Genomic DNA, 20,976 nt, shown 5'->3' with positions numbered 1-20,976 from the left:
ATGTCAAAAGGAAGTTTTCTTTGCCAAACAAGTTTCATGTTTTTGAAATTAACAAGGAGGCATGGTTTGAGATCTAGTTAGTTATAAAGTAAATGAGAAATTAATCAAAGCAGAAAATTGTGGTAATAATTATGAGTACTATAGCTTAAAAATATTAGAAGTAGCTAGTATCAAATATTGGCTTTCAGTATCAAATATTGTTAAAAGAAAGAAAAGACATATGATAAGTAAAGGTTAATATGCCAGATTACTCCTAAATCCATAATTCTTAAAGTGGGTTTTGAGGAAGAACTAGATTAGGTATTTGAGTTCTATGAAACCACAAAGAAATCCTTTGCCTCTAGGAAAATTTGTATTTGTTTTTAATTGGTGGTGAGGAAATGACACTTTCAATATAAACATGTATATATTAAGATAAATAAACATGTATATTATGAGGTAGAATAGAAATTTTATGTAATATTTAAAGCTTTAAGAGGAGACTTTTGAGCTTGAGGTAGATACTCCTCAAGACCTTGGATATATATTTCCTTTTCTCCTGGGATTACTTGAGCAACACTGCTAAGTTTTGTTGTGTTTTATTTTCCCAAAGGCTTTTCCAGTGAAGAAAGAGAAGCCAACTTTTCCATATTCATGTATTGGTAACAGTTCAGGGTTGATCAGAACTCTATACTGCATTGCCTTTTAACTTGGTTAATTACTACTTTTGTTGATTTATCTTACATAATAAGTAGTAGTTGATTCATTATACCATTATTTCAAAGAAGCTTTGTATTTTTTAAAACACGGTTTTTTAATCTGAAACTGTACTTATATTTCTCTCTCAATTATCAATGGCTGAAGAGACTGATAGAGATACACACAATATTCCAAAACACTGCTTTTTTATTGTCTTGACATGGCTACTAGTGTTATAAGAGGAAAAACAGAAATGTAATCCATTTCAAATTCATTCTATTTTATTAAAGAGAAATATTGCAATTAAGAAAGACTAAAACCAATACAAATTTTCCCAGAGGCAAATCAGAAGTATTTTACACTTGTGTCCTGAGATTTAAGGATTATCATTGATAATTATTTTGATGCTGTGGTTCATCTTAATGGTTATGATAGCATAGTTGTTATACTTCAGAAGGGAATTGTATGGAAACTTGTCAAAGAACAAATATTCTTTATCACATCTGAAGTAATTCTATTATGTGTTTGTGGCAAGTGGAAACTATGTCTTATGTTTTGCAAAATTTTGTAGCTGTTACTGTTGAAATGTTGATTCTTGATATTTCAAATTTGTCTTGATTTTATATAAGACATAGATAAGAGAATTTCAGGAGAATTGTATTATCTTCCCATTACTAATGTAGGCTAGAACTGTTTTTACAAGATCCTATTGAGTTATCACATGGTGTTGAACTATCATGTCACAAAAAAAGAAAAGTTCTGTAATTTACCTTACAGGGTCTAATTCTGTCACTACTATGAAACGGAAGTTCTGTAGTTGCTGTCTTTCCCCTGTGATTACCACAGATCACTCAATACTTAAGAGAGAGTGCTGAGCATGTATGAGTCAGTCACTTAAAAACATTGGTTGAGTGAACAAAGATGGAAAAGCTTACTGTTTCTGCTTCTGTTTCGTGAAACAGCTATTCAGAGCTTATTTAGAACTGATTTTCTTATTTTGTCCATCCTCTAGTTTTGAGACCAGATAATGTAAAAAGCAAACATGGAAAATTATAAGCTAAGAATTTAGATCAAAACCTCTTGGTCTTGCTTATTCTTTAGAGAATGGATCAAGAAAATATAAACATCAATATATGATTCTTAAGCATATGCTTAATTTTGGTATTTTGAATGTTAAAAATGATACCATTTAAATCATCATGGAAGCATATTATTTTTATGCAAAAATTTTGTGTAAATGCATATGTCATCCCAGATTTGACATTATATCTTGTATAAAATCTAGGAGAAGTCATTGTTAGTAAATTCCTCATCATCAAATTGAATAATCAGCTTATGTTTTCTTTTGTTTCTTTTTTTTAATTCTTTATAAGTTGGAAAAAAAGACGATCCTTTTTTGTTTCTGATATTTTAGTGTGATATTGACTGCCATACAAGCAAATTTAAGAGCTGACAGCTAGCTTTTTTTAGTCCGTTCTGTTGTAGCATATCTTCTTTGGGAATGTTAAAATATTTACACAGTGAGAATAGAAGTTCATTAAATATTAATGTCGATTGTTTGAGTTATTTATAAGCAGTCATATTGTCCTCAATTTATTATCCCAAGCTGATAATGGAGGCATAAAAGTTCAGTAGGTAATTCCAAATTCTGTTGTTTTCTGTACCACATATTGTAATTATATCAGCATCAGTCTTGTTCAGTTGTAGTTAGGGAAAAATTGAGAACTAAAAGCTAAACTTTTCTTTAGGTATAGAAAGGTATGTGTTGACCATGGTTTTAGAATATGCATATGAACTTGAGCTCCATGTGTAGCATTTTCATTACTATGGTACTGAGCATTAGACTAGCTTTTGTGAAATTATTTTGTTTATGGCTGCTAATGCTAATTTAGTATGAGATTGAGTATGTCATTTAATCTTTACACACCTTGAATTTTTTCATCTATAAAGTGTGCTTCTTTCAGTGTGCTGCCTACAGACCTTGCGAAAGGTCAGTGAATTAAAGCAAACTAGTAGTGGCTAAAACCATTCAAGCTGTGCTTTGTACTGGCTATATAACTTTGGGCAAGTTATTTAACCTCTTTGAACCGAATTTTCCTCATCTGCAAAATGGGGGTAATAATAATAATACCAACTCATAGGATAGGTACAGGTATTGAAAACAAGACGTTGTACATGAAGCTCATGGCTAAAAGAATGACAGGGAGCAGTCTGTAGTTTTTAACTAATACTATCATTAAAGCATGTATTTACAAAGAAGACATAATAAAGTATTATTTAATTAGTATACAAACTGAATTGGATAAAGAAATACTTTTAGCTTTTTTTTCATTTTTAAATGAATTTGTGAATATTTTGTATGTGTGTAATGGCTTAGGATGAATTCTACTCTATGGTGATAGAGTTATGTGGTAAGAAATTGGGGAAACACGTAAGCCAAGAATAGTTAGGTAAGGGGAGATCTCCTAATCTTTCCACTGTCACATAGGCAATTACGCCGAGGTGGGTGCTGCCTGACAGAATGGTGTGCCGGTGGAAGCCTTGCCCCGACCTGCATCATTCTCTTCTATTATAGGGGCAGGCATGAAATCACCCTTGTGAGTGGGGTGATGTACACATAGCCTAAAGCTTTAGGCTACGTAGGTTTAGGCTCTGAAATTTGGAGAATTATCTGGGAAACTCAGCGGATTAGCACTTGGGGACTGTGAGAGGTTTCAGCTCCCTTATTGGAAGGGAGGCAGGGGAATAAACCCCTGATCCCCTGGAAAGATGAGTTCTGGTTCAGTTCGTCCTGCTGGAGAAAGAGAATCCTGGCCCTGCTGGCTTATTTTCCAGGCAATCCAGAGTGAGTGCCCAGGATCATTTTAGGAAAATTCTGCTTGCTACACCATACTGTATTACCAGAGTATTAGAACTTTTCGTTTTCAATAACTTTTTTTCTTAAATATATGTGGGAAAGCAAAAAATATTTCTGTAAACAATTTGAATTAGATACTGTTAGAGAGTGAGGATTCCTAAGATTCTTTCCTATCTTATTTTCTTGTTGAGAAGTCTAATTTCCAATAATTGGAAATATAAAATTTACTTTTCAGTTAGGTACATTGCTACTTCTTCATGATAAATCTTGCTAACAAATTTGGTGATACTTACTGTTCTAATTTACATGTTTTGTTATCTCAGCAGTCCTCTCAGGAGGCATGATAGTGTCAGATTGGCATTTGGAGACTGATGGCACGGATTTGAATACTGGCTCTGTCATCCAACAGTTATATAACTTTGAGCAAATGACATAGCCTTATCCATCCCCAATTTTTTTGTCCGTAGGTACTGATGGTCATACCTCTCTTGCCAGCATTGTAAGAATTGGAGCTAATGTATATAAAGCAGTCAGCATAGAGCCTAGAATGTAGTCGACATTGTCATTATTTACTTAGTAATGTTGAAGGAGGTATTTTGGAACTCAGGTACTTAAAGTCAGAATTTTGGAGCTGGAAGCAACTTAAAATTAAATTGTTTCCCTTCAAAGTAGGTTTGAGAGAGAGAAAACAACTCAGCTTATGGTGTTTCCTTTAATTTAAGGTGACTTCTTTATTTTCCAGTGTAGTATGGTAGGTTTTCAGGGAGGAATTGGGGCTAGAGGAAGTGAGTACCCTTTGAGCTTGGTTTTTCAAATTGTTTTATTGTTTTAACCTTTTTAAAACACGTCTCATGTTGAAATGATTTCAGACTTACAAACGAATGGCAAATATAATACAAAGAGTTCTTCTCTACACTCTCTTCACCCAGATTCTCCAAATTTAAAATCTTGCATATAACCACGGAACGACGATTAAAATCATGAAATTAACACTGGTGCAGTACTACTGTTTAATCTTCAGACCTTATACAGAATTTACTGATTGTTCCATTAATATCATTTTTTTTTCCTTCAGCGTTCAATTCAGGTCACATACCACATTTAGTTTTCATGTCTCCCAAGTCTCCTTTACTCTGTATTTGTTCTTCATTTTTATCTTTTATTTATGTCTTTCATACCTTGATCTTTTGAAGAGTACTGGCCAGTTATTTTGTAGAATATTCCTCAGTTTGAGTTTGTTTGATGGGTTTCTTAACGATTAAATTCAGGTTATGTATTTTTGGCAAGAATACCACAAAAGCGATGTTATGTCCTTTTCAATGCATCATATTAGGAGGCACATGATGTCATTTTGTTCCATTTCTTGTGATATTTATTCTGATTCCTTGGTTAAGGTGGTGCCTTCCAGGTTTACTGTAAACTTCCATTTTCCCTTTTTGCTTAAAAGTAAAAAAGAATAATTTTGAAACTGTGTAAATACCCTTTTTATAGTCATATTTTTGGTCATTAATTTTAAACATATATTGATGATTCTTGCCTGAAAGAATTATTACTGTGGTATTTGCCAAATGGTGATTTTTTTTTTTTTCTGTCATGACTTCTGTATTTCTTGGTTGAAATTCTGTAAGGAAAAGCTTTCTAAGATTTTTATTCATTTTATTTTGGTTTAAAATTAGTGCTCTAAATAACAATTGTACCATGTTCAGTTGTAGGTAGAATGTCTTTCAAGGCCAAATACGATTTATTTTTATATTTTTTATTTTACAGCCTTTATTCCTGCTATATCTTCAAAATCCGGCATGTATTATACACTAACAACATTTCTTCTCCATTTGGACTGGCTACATTTTACGTGGTCATTGGTATCGTATAGGACAGGCAGGTTTAGACTTCTTAAAATTAATTTGTTTTGACATTCAGTATTAGTTTATATTAATTTCAGGTGTACAGCATAGTGGTTAGATATTTATATAATTTAACGAGTGATACCTCTGAGCCACCTGGCACTATGCGTAGTTATTACCATATTATTGACTATATTTTTTATGCTTTACTTTACATCCCCATGACTGTTTTGTAACTTCTTAATCCCTTCACCTTTTTTACTCTGCCCTCCAACCCCTCCCATCTATCACTCCGATAATCTAGTACCCATCTGATACCACATCTAGTTATTACGGACTATATTCCTTATACTATACGCTACATGCCCATGACTACTCTGTAGCAACCAATTTGTCCTTCTTGATTCCTTCCCCTTTTACACTTACCCCTAAACACCCTCCCATCTGGCAGCCATCAAAATGTTCTCTGTATCTATGAGTGTTTCTGTTTTGTGTGTTTGTTTATTTCATTCTTTAAATTCCACATATAAGCAAAATCACATTGCATCTGTCTCTCTCTGTCTGAAATACTCCACTCAGCACAGTACCCTCCAGGTCCGTCCATGCCACAGCAGATGGCAAGATCCTATTCCCTTCTATGGCCGAGAATATTCTACTCTATATATGTACCACCTCCTCTTTATCCATTCATCCATTGATGGACACCCAGGCTGCCTCCACATCTTGGCCAATGTAAACAATGCTGCAATGAACATATGGATGCGCACGTCCCCTTAAAGCAGTGTTTGAGTTTTTTTGGATAATTCCCCGGAAGTGGGATTACTGGGTCCTTCTTTGTCTCTTGTTGCAGCCTTTGTTTTAAAGTCTGTTTTGTGTGGTGTAAGTATTGCTATCTCAGCTTTTTTTTTTTCATTTCTGTTTACATGAAATATAGTTCTCCCATTCTTTCACTTTCAGTCTGTATGTGCCTTTCAATCTGAAGTGAGTCTCTTATAGGCAGCATATGTAAGGGTTTTGTTTTCTTATTCATTCAACCACTCCATATTTTGCTTGTAGCATTTAATCCATTACATTTAAAATAATTGTTGATAGATACGGAGTTATTACCATTGTATTATTCATATTTTTTATCTTTTTTCTTTTTCATTTGAAGTCCCTCTAACCTTCCTTGTAGTACTGGTTTGCTGGTGATGAACTCTTAGCTTTTTCTTGTCTGGGAAGCTCTTTAACTGGCCTTCAATTCTAAATGATAGCTTTGCTAGGTACTCTTGGTTGTAGGTCCTTGCTTTTCATCACTGAATATTCTATACCAATCCCTTCTGGCCTGCAAAGTTTCTGTTGAGAAATCAGCTGATAGGCTTATGGGAGCTCCCTTGTAGGTAACTAACTGCTTTTGCTGCTTTAAAGATTCTCTCTTTGTCATTAACCTTCGGCATTTGAATTATGATGTGTCTTGGTGTGGGCCTCTTTGAATTCATCTTGTTTGGAACTCTGCACTTCCTGGGCTTGTATGTCTATTTCTTTAACCAGGTGAGGCAATTTTCCCATCATTATTCCTTCAAATAGGTTCTCAATCCCCTGCTCTCTCTCTTCTCCTTCTGGTACCGTACCTATGACGCGAATGTTGATATGCTTGATGTGGTCCCAGAGGCCTCTTAAACTACCCTCGTTTTTTTAAATTCTTTTTTCTTTTTTGCTGTTCTGATTGTGTGTTTTTTTGTTACCTTCTAGATCACTGATTTGATCCTCTGCTTCATCTAATCTGTTGATTCCCTTTAATGTAGTCTTCATTTCAGTTATTGTATTCTTTATTTCTGATTGGTTCTTTTTTATGTTTTCTATCTTCATTTTTATGTTTCCTATCGCTTTGTTGAAGTTCTCCTGGAGATCATTGAGCATCCTTATGTGTTTGGAACTCTGCAACTGGTAGATTGCTTGTCTCCATTTGTTAGTTCTTTTTCTAGAGCTTTGTTCTGTTCTTTTATTTGGGACATGTTTCTTTGTCACCCCATTTTGGCTGGCTCCTGTGTTTGTTTCTATGTGTTAGGTAGGGCTGCTAAGCTTCCTGGTCTTAGTAGGGTGGCCTTATCTAGTAGGTGTCCCGTGGGACCCAGTGGAGCAGTCTCCCTGGTCACCAGAACTGGGTGCTCTCGATGTGTCCCTTGGGTGTGTTGTGTGTGCCCTCCTGTTGTAATTGAGCCTTGGTTGCTGTTTGCATGTCAGTGGGAGGGACTGACCTTCAGGCTGATTGGTTGTGAGGGCTGGCCGTGACAACAGTGGAGGAGCTGTGGTGTAAAGCCTCACCCTACAGAGCAGGCTTCGCTTTAGTGGGGCTCCGGTGCCTGCCCAGTCTGCCCTGTGGGTGTGTTGTCCTCGGAGTTGGCTGGTTGATGCTCCAGATTGGTCTGAACATGGCCATCATGTTTGCCAATCCTGAGGCCTCCTGGGAGGGTACCCACTGCAGGCCATGTTTAGCCGTCACCTGTGCCCAGCCCAGGGCCACCTGGCATGAGCCACAAAGCAATCTGCAGATGGCCACCACCCACCCTGTGTGTGGAGGTGCCTCGAGAGGCCAAGCCTCAACTGAGGTCAGCTGTCGCTAGTGCCGGGCTTAGGGCAGCTCAGCCAGAGGTACAGGACACGCTGAAGCCACATGCTGTTTGTTTGGGTTTTGTGAACCTTTGAGAGATTTTAGGAAAGTCTGCAGCATGAGCTAAGATAGGATTTTTGTACAGTATAGCTACTGGAAGCTGCCTGGGTGTGCCCAAAAGTTTGGTGGGGCAGGGTGTCCGGGAATCACTAAAGCAGGGAGATGAAAGGTGATAGCCAGTTGATGGAGACTCAGATATGGCGTCTCCGTGCAGGGAGGAGGAGGGCTCAACAAAGAAACAATGGCTACCGCTGGCTTCTCCATCTGGGAAAAAGCTGCCCCTGCAACCCTTACCCTGAAGCTAGATATTTCAGTTTCTCCCCGTATGTTCCTGGTGCCACTGAAGCTGCTGTCCCAGTGCTGGAGCTCAGAGCGAGTGAGTCCATTAGCGGTCCCTTTAAGAGGAGTGCCTGGGATTGCAGCCTCCCTCTGTCTCACGTAGCCACAATCTTTGCTGGTTTTCACAGCCAGAAGGTATGGGATCTTTTCTTCTTGGCACTGGAACCCTGGGCTGGGGAGCCTGGTGTAGGTTTGGGGACCCTTGCTCCTCGTGGGTGGACCTCCGCGGCCGAGATATCCCTTCCGATTTTTAATGGTCACACATGGGTGTGGAACTAGGGTGTGGGACCAGCCTGTTCCGTGTCTCTGCCCCTCCTACCAGTCTCGACGCGGCTTCTGTATGTCCTTAGTTGAAGGGCTTTGTTTCAGTTAGACTTTAGGCCATTCTTAATGATGGTTGTTCTGTGGTTTAGTTGTAATTGATGTGGTGCTGAGAGGATATGAGCACAGTGTTAACTTACTCCGCCATCCTGATTAGAAAATTCCGGCCAAATACCATTTTTAAAATCAACTTTTGTTTGGAACTTTAAATGCAGTTCTAACAATTTAAGTCAATGTACATTTAAAAAAAAATGTTTTCATGAGTAGCTTGTGTGCTGAGGAAGAAATAATCAGAGGCCACTTTCATTTTTAAAATTAATATTTGTTGTATTAGCCTGACAAATTCAAAACTCTGTTTCTTTCTTAGACTTCTAAATTCAACATACAAATCACATATAAGTCACTTTAATGGAGGGGCAACAACGTAAATAAATTTCCCATAGTACAAGCAGTCTTTGTTTTGCACTGTAGTGTGTTAATGTGGGTGGTAGTATGGAAAGTTAAAATTGTGCTTTATGCTTTTCTGTATTTTCCAAATTATTTAAATAATCACTTTTACTACATTAAAAATAAAGTACTGTTTTTTTATTCTTGTTGGAGGGATTATTCCTAGTGAATAAGAATGTAGATTCTGCAATGAGACTTTGTGGATTTTAATCAGGACTCTACTACCTGTGTTAGTAGTTTTTTGCTTTAGATTACTCTTCTGCAAATAGTTGATAATAAAAATACCTGCCTTGTGGGATTACTGTGAAGGATTAAATAAAATAATCTATTTAAAGCATTTGGAACAATAGCAGTGCCTTAATAGTATATACTGTATAAATGCTAGCCATTATCATATTTACCTTTTGTAAGAGAAGTAAATCAGTTATTTCTGATTTATTTCTATTTCTGAGAAAAACAGTCATTGATATGATCCCTTTCAGAATTATTGCGACATGAATTTAGAAGATAGTCCTTTCATCAACCCTTCCTTTCTTCATATTTAAATTGAGAGTTTAGTATCTGAAAGTGCCTGTAATAATGCTCAATAAATGTCTCTGATTTTGCTAAGATTGTCATCATTGTCACATTAGTGTCCAAGTCAGGTTTAGTGGAAACCTAGTCCAGAATCCAGTCATATGCTGAGTCGAGTGCCACACGTCAACACAAACACAGCTGTGAGACACTGATATACAAGGTTATGAAACCTCACCGAGTTGTGTGTACAGTGCTGCCAGTGTAAGTGCACGGTGGCAAGTTCGCGAACGTAATTGTCAGACCTTGTACACACCTTACACACCATACCTTCAAGATTCTGAATATTACGTGCAATGGTACATATTGGAGAGGGTATCTAGAAGAGGGTACTAGTTTTTCTTCAAAGGTAATTGATCTGATTTTAAGTTCAGTCTGTCTTCCCTAGCTTTATTGGTACTTTTTTTAGCAGTATACTTTGATTCTTGGTTTGAGCTAAACCAGTATCTCTAGAACATTTTGATGCTGACTAAGAAAATAAATTCTTTTAGATCTCTTGGCATTTGATTAGTATTCTTAAATGTATGCCTCCTATTCTTGGGCTTAAGACTTTCCCTATCTTATAACATGTCAGTTTCACATTTATATACTTCATTTAATATTATAGATTACAAATAGTAGGATCAGTTCCTCTTGAAATTTAACAAAGTCACCAAACCCAGAAGGAAATTATTGTTTAACGTAGAAACTCTAAAAGGGAGGTGGGGGTGTGTGTGCTAAATAAGTGATATTGCTTAAGAATATTTTGTGGCATCTATTTTTATTTTACCTAGTGTGCATTTTTATTTTTCTGTATGTGTATGGCATTATAGTACTAGCTAACATATTGAATATTATTTTTGGTGACACACTGTTCTAAGCCCTTTATATTTATTCATTTTTATCACTACAACAACCCTATGATGTAGGTGCTATGTTTATGCCCAAGTGAAGGAACTGAGGCTTAGAGTTAAATAACTGGCCCTAGATTTCATAGTTAGAGGCTATACTGGAACTTTAATAGAGGCATGCTAAAGCTTGTGCTCGTAAGGGCTCTTAAGTACTCTTAATTGCTAAGCTGCCTCATAATAGATTCCTGTCGTCCTTTGTGGCCTGGACATAATATATTTGTAATTAAAGATAAAGGAAACAGAAGGAAGTTCTGTTGATAGAAGAGCATGGGGAAGGGAAACTGTTTATATGTGGATGTGGCATTTTTCTGAGTATCTCTATCTTTTATATTTATTTTTGGAAAATTAGGTAATTATTAAAATGCAGGAAAATTTAAAATACGGTTCTCTTAGTAAATTAAAAGTAACTTTTCTCCCATTAGCCTTTGAATTCCTTGAGGCCAGAGATTAATGAATAGCTATTTAGTAGATAACTGTTATATTGAAATTGACTTTAAACTTTATTTTATTTTAAAAATGAAACACAAGAGGGTGCTATTTACCATTCACGACTAGTTTTTGATTTTAAAATAAATCTTTCTCCTTGTGAAATATAGTGCAACAGCAACTTTATTATTTTTTGTTGTTGGTCTGGCTAGAACTCCATGGCCCATTAATTTGTTTTTCTTAATGTCTTTACTTCAGTTTGTAGATAATAGTTTTTTATTGGCCTTGTCCATGTAACACATCAGCAGTGGGTATCTATTATACCTTGGAGCTTTAGATTTCTAGTTATATTAAGTAATGTAATTTTCCTAAATTCAAAAGAAAATTAATGGAAAGTTTTTTGAAGAGGGTCTTTGATTTTTTTAACCAAACTTACCATTTGAATGCATTAAATTTTAGGAGTTCTTTTCCTAAATTAAGAACTTGTAGTTATAATGACATTTTGCTGCAGGGTACTTTTAAAAAAATATTCACGTTTTTCATAGGTGGTATGGTTCTGGTTTAAATATTGACAACCTTTTTTCCTTTTAAGTTAACAAGCAAATCACAAAGTGTTCACAGCCTCAGCATGTAGTAACCTTGTTTTTATGTTAGTATTTATTAGCAGAATTAGAATTTTCTATTTCTGTTTTAATTTTATAATAGCATGTATTGAGCAACAGATAAACAATACTGACTTCCATTTATTAAATGTTTTGGGCACTGTGCTGAGCACTTTATCTAAATCATTTAAGTAAATCTTTAAGATAATGCAGAACGGTAAGTAGTTTTATCACCATTTCATAGTTCTGATATTTGGAGGAGTTAAGTCATGCTCAAGCTCACATAGGTAGGTAGCAACACAGCAAGAATTTGAAGGCAGGTCTTTCTGGTTTCCTCACCACTATACCACACTGCCTCTATAGGCAGCCAATATTTTTTGCCATTCCATAGTTCACAAGTGGTACCAAGACATTTTTTTTTATTTTGTTCAACATAATCTGCACATTCACTGGTTCCACTGATCTTTCATAGGTAAATGAAGGGAAATCATTTAGGCAGTATTTTCACCAAGATAGTCAACTCCTAATGGTTAAAAAAGGATGTCTTTTGTATATGGATATTCAAACCACTGGAACTGAAAAAAGTAAGCATGAAAAAATAAAGTCTAATAATCTAATAATAATTTTATATTTACGAGATCCATTTCACACCATATAAAAATCAATTCCAGATAGATTCAGTCCAAATATGAAAAATAAAACAATAATGCTTTTGTTCTCTTCTGGGAGAATATATTCTTGACATTGTTGTAGGTAAAGATTTCTTAAATTGGACATAAATTAACCATAAAAGAAAATAAACGGATAAATTGGATACTATTGAAATTTAAAACTTCTGTTCTTCTAAGAATACTGTTAGGAGAATGAAAAGGCAAACTACAGAGTGGGAGAAGATATCTGTAATAGGTACATATGACAGGACTGCATCTAGAATATGTAAGGATTACAGTGGTACCTAGGTTTTCAAACATAATCCGTTCTGGAAGACTGTTGGAGTTCTGAAACGTTTGAGAACCGAGGAATGGTTTCCCCATAAAAAGTAATGCAAAATGGATCAATCCGTTCCAAACCTTTAAAATTAACCTCTAAAACTGCAAATTTGGCATGAATTTTACTATCTAATGATACCATAGATCCATAAAATGTTCGTCAACGGCATTCGAAAACCGAGGTACCACTGTATATCATCAAGAAGAAATATACAAACCAGTAGATAAATGAGCAGAAGTCTTGAACAGAAAAAGGGATATCTAAATGGCTGATACATATGTAATGGTGTTCAACCTAATTAGCTATCAGGGAAATACAAATTAATATCACAATGACATACTACCATACAGCCAGAAGAATGGCTAAAATTAAAAGAATGACAACATAAAGTGCTGACAAGAATGTAGAACTGTGGGAACTCTCATATATTACTATTTGGAGTGTAAATATATGTATAATTATTTTGCAATCTATTTGGCAGTCTATAAAGCTGAATATGTGGTACTCTGTGACCCAGCCAATTCTACTTTAGATACACATTCAGTAGATATGTGTACATATGTTCACTAAAAGACATGTGTACTAGTGTTCTTAGCAATACTAATTGTAATGGCCCCATACTGGAAACAACCCAAATTTCTGTAAATAATGGAATGAATAAATACATTGTGGTATAATAATACAATGGTATACTGTACAAGAATGAATGAGCTGTTGTATTATGTACTAACAAATGAATCTCACAAAAATAATAATAAAGAAGCCAGTCACAAAAGGTTGTATACTGTATGATCCCATTTAAATATAGTTCAGAAATCGGCAAAATATTATCTATAGTGTCAGAAAGCGGGGGTAGTGTTACCTTTGATGATGACAGCGACTTATGGGGTAGAGGGAGGGGAGCTGGTAATATTGTAAGACTTGATTTGGGTGTTGGTTACACAGATACCTTTACTTTGTGAAAATTCATCATGTTACACATTATTGTGATTTGTATATTTTTTATATGTAATACTTTGGTAAAAACATTACTGAAGGGGGGTGGAACTTAAATGGCTTTATTTCCCATAACTTATTTAGCTGTGATTTTATAAATTGGTATTCAGACCATTTCCAAGCTAAACTCTCTGAAAAGTAAATATTTTCTTCTTTTTCAAGGGGAAAAGTTTTCTGTTTTTCACTCTGATTCTTTGTTTCCTCAAGAAATTAATGTTTGTTAAGGCTTACTCTGTGTTTAAGCAGCATTATCTCATTCAATCCTCATAACAAGAATCTGTTATAACAAGAAGGAAAATGAACCTGAATTAGTTAGAAATAGAATGAATAAAGTCATTCCAGGGGCCATGTCACTAAGGCCTTGAGGAGAAATAAATGTTTGTAGTTTGGGTGGATCCTCAGTGATACTTATTTTCTACCTACCACAAAATTGAAATAAACTACAAACTCATTTGAGGCTGACTCGTGTATGCCCCACACTTGGTCATCCTAATAACTTGACTTCTTCTCATAAATAAAATTATGAATAAAACTGTATACTCTTGGTTACAGACCTCTTATTTCTCTTAGTGACTCTAAGTAAAGGGTCAACAAACTATAGCCTGCAGATCAAATCCAGCCTGCCACCTGTTTTTGTAAATAGTTTAATTGGAACAGAGCCATGTTCATTTGTTTAGGTAGTGCTTTTATGCTATACTGTATGGCCCACAAAGCCTAAACTATTTACTGTCTGGCACTTTGCAGAGAAGTTTGCCTACCCCTGGTCTAAGACAGTGTTGATTATAGCCATTTGGTTACATATCTACATTGTTTCACCTGTCTTACCTGTCTTCATTGATGCCAGGAAGTAACCTTGGATCGTGGATCTGTGTAAATTGGCCTGAAGGTCAGAGCAGTTATATCAAGAAGCCTACTATTTAGATTTTACTTTTTATCTCGTAAGATCACTTATGAATAGGGTAACCACACATGTCAATTTGCGTGGAGCAGTCCTGGTTTACACCTGTTGTTCCAGGCTGTTATTATATTATGATAACATTACATACTATTATTATAATAATTAATAGCGGCTCTCTTTTAATAGCCCCCAGTTTGGATGACAAATTGTACGTAATTTTATGTAATTCTATCTGTGAAAGTTACCATTGAGAAAGCTAGTGGGGATAGAAATAGAATAGATATTGACAACTATGTAAGGTGGAATTTAAGAGATTTTTTTTTTTTAAGATTTTATTGGGAAAGGGGAACAGGACTTTATTGGGGAACAGTGTGTACTTCCAGGACTTTATTTTCCAAGTCAAGTTGTTGTCCTTTCAGTCTTAGTTGTGGAGGGCGCAGCTCAGCTCCAGCTCCAGTTGCTGTTGCTAGTTGTAGGGGGCGCAGCCCATCATCCCTTGCGGGAGTCGAACTGGCAACCTTGTGGTTGAGAGCCCACTGGCCCCTGTGGGAATCGAACCGGCAGCGTTTGGAGTTAGGCGCATGGAGCTCCAACCGCCTGAGCCACGGGACGACGGGACGGCCCGAGATTAATTTTTGATACTTTGTGTTAGAGGTCCCCAGGACCATCTGAATGATTTGCTAGGATTCACAGGACTCAGAAGTTGCTATGCTCATGGTGAGCGTTTATTACAGTGAAAGAATATAGAGTAAAATCAAAGGCACATGAGGGAAAGTCTGGAGGAAACCATTTGCAGTTTTCCAGGTGTCCCTTCCCATTGTAGTCACACAGATCCCCAAAATGGTATATGATGACGTGTGCAAAATGTTCCCAACCAGGGAAGCTCACCTTAGCCTGTGTGTTCAGGACTTTGATTGGGGGTCAGTCACATAGGCAGGAAGAACCTGTGTGACTGACCTTGGTTACTTAAGCTCCAGAACCTCAGAGATGATCGCCATAAATGACATTGGTAGCACAAGGTGTTTGTTCAGACTGCTACGGTGTAGCCCAAGGTCTCAGGCATATAAAACACTTAATCAAACAGAGCTTTCCAAGGGCTCAGTTCCTAGGAGCTAGCCAAGGGCTGGTCTGACAACAGGCCGCTTTGGGGAATGTGTAGGGTTTGAGCAACCCAGGCCTGCTGAGTTACTACTTTTCCACACTAAGTCATGCACGTTACTCGAGCCAAAGTCTGAACCCAGGTAAGTCTGATTCCAAGTCTGTGTTTTTTCCATAAGTAATTTTTAGTGATCTTTTATACTGATTTGCTGATTAGAAATTACTGGCTAATTAGATGTGGTGGAGACTTGGACTGTGTCTGTCTATCTTGATAACTGTGTTTCCCCAAAAATAAGACCTAGCCAGACAATCAGCTCTAATGCATCTTTTGGAGCAAAAATTAATATAAGATCCGGTATTATATTATGTTTTGTTATGTTTATATTAGGTTTATGTTATGTTATTTGTTATGTTATATAAGACCGGGTCTTATAGTAAAATAAGACCGGGTCTTATATTAATTTTTGCTCCAAAGGATTCATTAGGGCTGATTGTCCGGCTAGGTCTTATTTTCAGGGAAACACATAAATACTTCTAATAAGCTTTATTTTTTTTTCTCACATGAGGATAGGGAGCTTGATTTGAGTATATTTCAGTGCTTTTAAAGTAATGGTGCTAAGAATCTCTAATTTTTCATTATTTTCAGCAAAGTTTAGTTTGTTTTGTATATTAATGCATTGAAAAGTAGTTTAAGTGAAGAATAGTTTGTAATTACTCCTTTTGTACTTAACTACAATTTTTTAATTTAAAAAAGTAAATGTGATAATAGAAAAGTTTTAGTTCACAATTAAGAATTGTCTGCCTTATAGATAATAGATTTAAGTGAACTTACATAGTCCTCAAAAATTTTTAACCTTTTTCTCTTTCCTTTTTCTTTAGGTATTTGTGGAAACATTAGACAAATGTTTTGAAAATGTCTGTGAACTGGATTTAATTTTCCATGTAGACAAGGTACTATTTCTGTATTGTCAAATCTAAGCTTTTGATCAAGAACAATCTTAATTTGTATTTGTCAAAGTAAAAATGGATTTAATGAATAATAACTGTCTTTTTCTCTTTCTTTCTTTCTTTCTTTCTTTCTTTCTTTCTTTCTTTCTTTCTTTCTTTCTTTCTTTCTTTCTTTCTTTCTTCCTTCCTTCCTTCCTTCCTTCCTTCCTTCCTTCCTTCCTTCCTTCCTTTCTTTTCCTTCTTTCCTTCCTTCCTTCCTTCCTTCCTTCCTTCCTTCCTTCCTTCCTTCCTTCCTTCCTTCCTTCCTTCCTTCCTTCCTTCCTTCCTTCCTTTTCTTATTCAGTTCATAAATTCTTTTTACTATGAGCCAGGCACTGTGCCTAGTAAAGAAGATTCATACCCTGTCCTAAAGGAATTCTCATATAGAGAAAGAAACAGTGGCATTAACAAAGTAACAGTATGTTTAGAGTGTTAATGGGCACACAACTGAACCACCTACCTCTGCTGAAAGTGTGTAAAAATGGGAGAAATTAATTTAAACTGGATTTTTAAGGATTAGTAGATGTTTTACAGACAGAAAAGGAGAGGATGTTTCTATAGGCAGAGATATAAAATACAGGCTTCTTGTGGAGGGGAGGGATTGTTATTGGTCAAGAGACCTAATTTTGAAGTGCCTTTAGTGCCGTGGATTATGGACTTCATTCTGAAGCAGTTTAATCTTTTTTAAACAAGCTTTTATTGGCATTTTTATTTCTTTGTACGTTTTGGGGCCAAGATTTTTTTTCTGCTTTTCATAGGTCGGGTTGGTAGGTGGGAGATTAAAGACAGGGAAATCAATTAGGAGTCTGTTGCAGTAGTCCAGAAAGAAATGAACTAAGGCAGTAGGGATGAAAGAAAGTAGACTTGACAGGCCCCATAGCCTATTGAAAGGTGGAGGTGAGAGAAAGGAAGAATGATTCAGTCTTCTATCCAGTATTACTGGTATTGGTGAGACAGAATTCAGAAGGAAGAGATTTCACTTTTACTGTGAACAGAATTTTTTCTGTATTAAGTTAAATAATGTAACAGATTGTTTTGAATAATTAAGCCATTGAATAAAATAGTCTGAAAATAAGCTGCCAAAAATTTTAGCAAAAAGTTTTTAAAATCAGCTTTATGGAGGTATAATTTATATGCATTGAAATTGAGAGTTTAAACAGTATACAGTTAACTAAATTTTTGCAAATGTACGAGGTGTGATCAAACAATACGGTGAATATTTAAATAAAAAAATTTATTACAGTAAAAGACACTGTCAGTCCCCCTCAAAATACTCTCTCTCTCTTCGAACACACTTATCCCATCATTCTTGCCACTTTCTGAAGCAGTTCTCGAAGTCCTCTTTTGTGACTGTCTTTAGTTGCACTGTCATGGCTGCTTCGATGTTCTGAGTTGATTCAAAACATTTACCTTTCACGGTCATTTTGACTTTGCGGAAAAGCCAGAAGTCTCATGGTGGCAGATCCGGTGATAAGGAGGATGAGGACACACTGTCATGTTTTTGTTTGTCAGAAATTGCCCTACCAGACAGATACGTGTGACATGGAGCCTTTCTGTTGTGATTAAAAAAAAAAAAATACGATGAGTGCTGCTGCTGAGAACCATCCGACTGAGAAAGGCCAGGATCTTCAATATGGGAAGTGGCGCATCGAACCTTAGCAACAGTGTGTGACAAGTTTCAGTTTGTTTGGTGCAGTCAGTTGGGTGTGAGCTACCGTTGAGAAGAGGTGTGTTTTAAAGTGTGCCGTAAATCATCCTCCATCATGACAACACTCCGTGTCACACATCGCTTCTGGTATATGGCAATTTCTGTCAAATAAAACATTACAGTGTTTCCTCATCCACCTTATTCATGGGTTCTGACACCGTACAACTTCTGGCTCTTCCCCAAAGTCATCATGATTCAGGACATTGAGGCAGCCACGACAGCGCGACTAAAGACACTCACGAAAGAGGACTTCCAGAACTGCTTCAGAAAGTGGCAAGAATGATGGGATAAGTGTGTTCAAAGTGAGAAGGAGTATTTTGAGGGGGATTAATGTCAATGTGCCTTTTACTGTAATAAACTATTTATTTAAACAGTCACTGTATTGTTTGATCACACTTTGTACAATATAACCACTACCAAAGCTAGAGCACAAGGAATGCATTTTATTTGTGAACATTGAAAGGATACATTTATCATTAGTCAATCCTCTAGATCATATTTCTCATTTACTAAATTATTTGATTTCATGTATTAACTCATCTTGGACAGAGAACTTAAACTTCATATTTTAAAGAGTATTTTTAGTTTTCTACTTCTTTTCTCTAATATATCTTATGCTTTTTCACACTTACAAGGACTTTTGTCATTTTTAGGCATTAGTGTTCACAATATTCAAAATTATGTTTTGGTACATGATAAAAATGCTTTAAAAAGCTATTTTTAAAATGACTGCTCAAAGATCATTAACTTATATAATACATCTAGCAATTTTTTAAGAAAATTGATGATTCTGTTGTAAAATGTTGCTGTAAGAATAAAGTTTTCACATTGTACTAAAGGATAGAAGTTTTTCTCAGTAGGGAAATTAAGCTCTATTCATATATAACTTCTATACATGACATAACAATGTTTTTAAAACTTCTATTTTGTATTAACATACATTCATTTTAGATAAAATTGGAAAATACAGAGAAGAGGAAAATAAATAGAAGCCATCTCAATTTCAGAGATTGCCTATTGTTAAAAAGATAAACTGAGGCATATTAAAAATTGTAAGAGTTTATTTGAACAAAAATTTACTTAACTCTGGTAGTGCCAAACCAGAAGTGGTTAGGAGTACTCCACTGACAGGTGCCAGGGGAAAGACTTTTATAGCAAAGAGGCAGAAGCAAAGCAAGGATTATCTGATTGGCTCTAGCTTAAGCAGTAACATTATTTGGGAAAGTGAAGTTGGCTGTTTCTGATTGGTTGTCCTTAGGTTTTGATTTCTTAATATAAGCATTTACAGGCTTAGGTTTAGGTTTGCTTACATAGGCTGCTGAGGTATGAGAACCACCTCAGTCTGATGGCCTCCCTGTTTAATTAACACTAGCACTAACACTTCAGGGTATGTATGTTTCTAGATTTTTTTTGTACAAATAAGTACAGAAATATGTTCTTAAAAGAACAAAAGTGTAATCATATAATATGTAGTGTGTATAGCCTGTTCATTTCACACAATAATGTGTCTCTATTTTAGAACCTGCCAAAATTAGCTATGTCTCTTCTTTCTGGCTAAGCTGTTGTTTTAATTTTTTTTCAGTGCAATGAGACAAAAGCTTCAGGTTACTAAGAGTCAGAGACCAGTGAAGTAGACATTCCCTCTTTCTACATTCTCTGTCTAAAACAATGCTAGCCTTGTTTTTAGCCCTTCTACTCTGTTTCCCCCAAAATAAGGCCTAGCCGGACTATCAGCTCTAATGCGTCTTTTGGAGCAAAAATTAATATAAGACCTGGTCTTATATAATATAAGACCGGATCTTATTTTACTATAATATAAAGCTGGGTCTTATATAATATAAGGCCGGGTCTTATATAAATTTTTGCTCCAAAAGACGCATTAGAGCTGATTGTCCGGCTAGGTCTCATTTTGGGGGAAACACGGTATGAAAGAAAGACTATTTTCAACTTTCAAGCAGCCCTAGACCTTCCAATAGGCAGGAATCTTCTGTGGCTCAGCTCATATTTTCTTAGGGGCAGGTACAGAAAGTTTTGCCCACAACCCTCAGCCTGCCTTTGGACCACAACTAGGTAGATGAAAGGAGGAGGTTGTAAAGAATATCCCTTTTGTTATCAATCAGGATGGCCTAGTTTATGTTGCAGTAACAAATATCAAAATATTTCTCATTCAAGCATTATGTTGATTACATTTCACATACTATTACTGTAAGATCCATGGTGACAAAGCTGCCACTATCTGGACCATCGCCAGTTTCTATGTCAGAGAGAAAAGAGTTTTCATGGGTAAATTTATCTGCTTTCCTGGGTATCACAGTTGATAGTTTTACCAAATGTTTTGCCACTACAAACATGGACCACTAACTTTGTAGCTTCTAATATACATTTCCATGTGGCCTACTGCCCAGCCCCTAACCCAGTATCTTTTGCTTTTTGTGATTGTTACCAATTTCTCATTACAAATCTGTAAGTCACATTTCTGTATCAGTCACATAGGCTAATATTGTAGTCACCTTGAAGGAGTGGGATAGCCCCGAATTGATTTGGATATAAAGACTGAAGATACCACACATACACCAGGAGGATCTGATCTGAGAAGTTTATTATTCCTATAATAAGGGTTTCTGGCGAGAGCAAGGAAAGCAGCTTGGTTTGGGTTTATATGTGGTTAGAGG

General features: G+C 36.0%; 1 protein-coding gene across 3 annotated transcripts in view; it reads left to right on the top strand.

Moving 5' to 3' along the window:
• AP3S1 (adaptor related protein complex 3 subunit sigma 1) overlaps positions 1-20,976 on the top strand; it is a 64,610-nt gene that overhangs the window by 21,723 nt on the left and 21,911 nt on the right. For all 3 annotated transcript variants that reach the window (XM_081053139.1, XM_081053140.1, XM_081053141.1), the window contains exon 4: positions 16,489-16,560. In XM_081053139.1, coding sequence (XP_080909265.1) covers positions 16,489-16,560 — 72 coding nt within the window. The remainder of the gene's footprint in view (positions 1-16,488; positions 16,561-20,976) is intronic.

Source organism: Rhinolophus hipposideros (genome assembly GCF_964194185.1).
Source record: "Rhinolophus hipposideros genome assembly, chromosome: 7".
Lineage (NCBI taxonomy): Eukaryota > Metazoa > Chordata > Mammalia > Chiroptera > Rhinolophidae > Rhinolophus > Rhinolophus hipposideros.
This window is presented reverse-complemented; position numbering and strand designations above follow the sequence as displayed.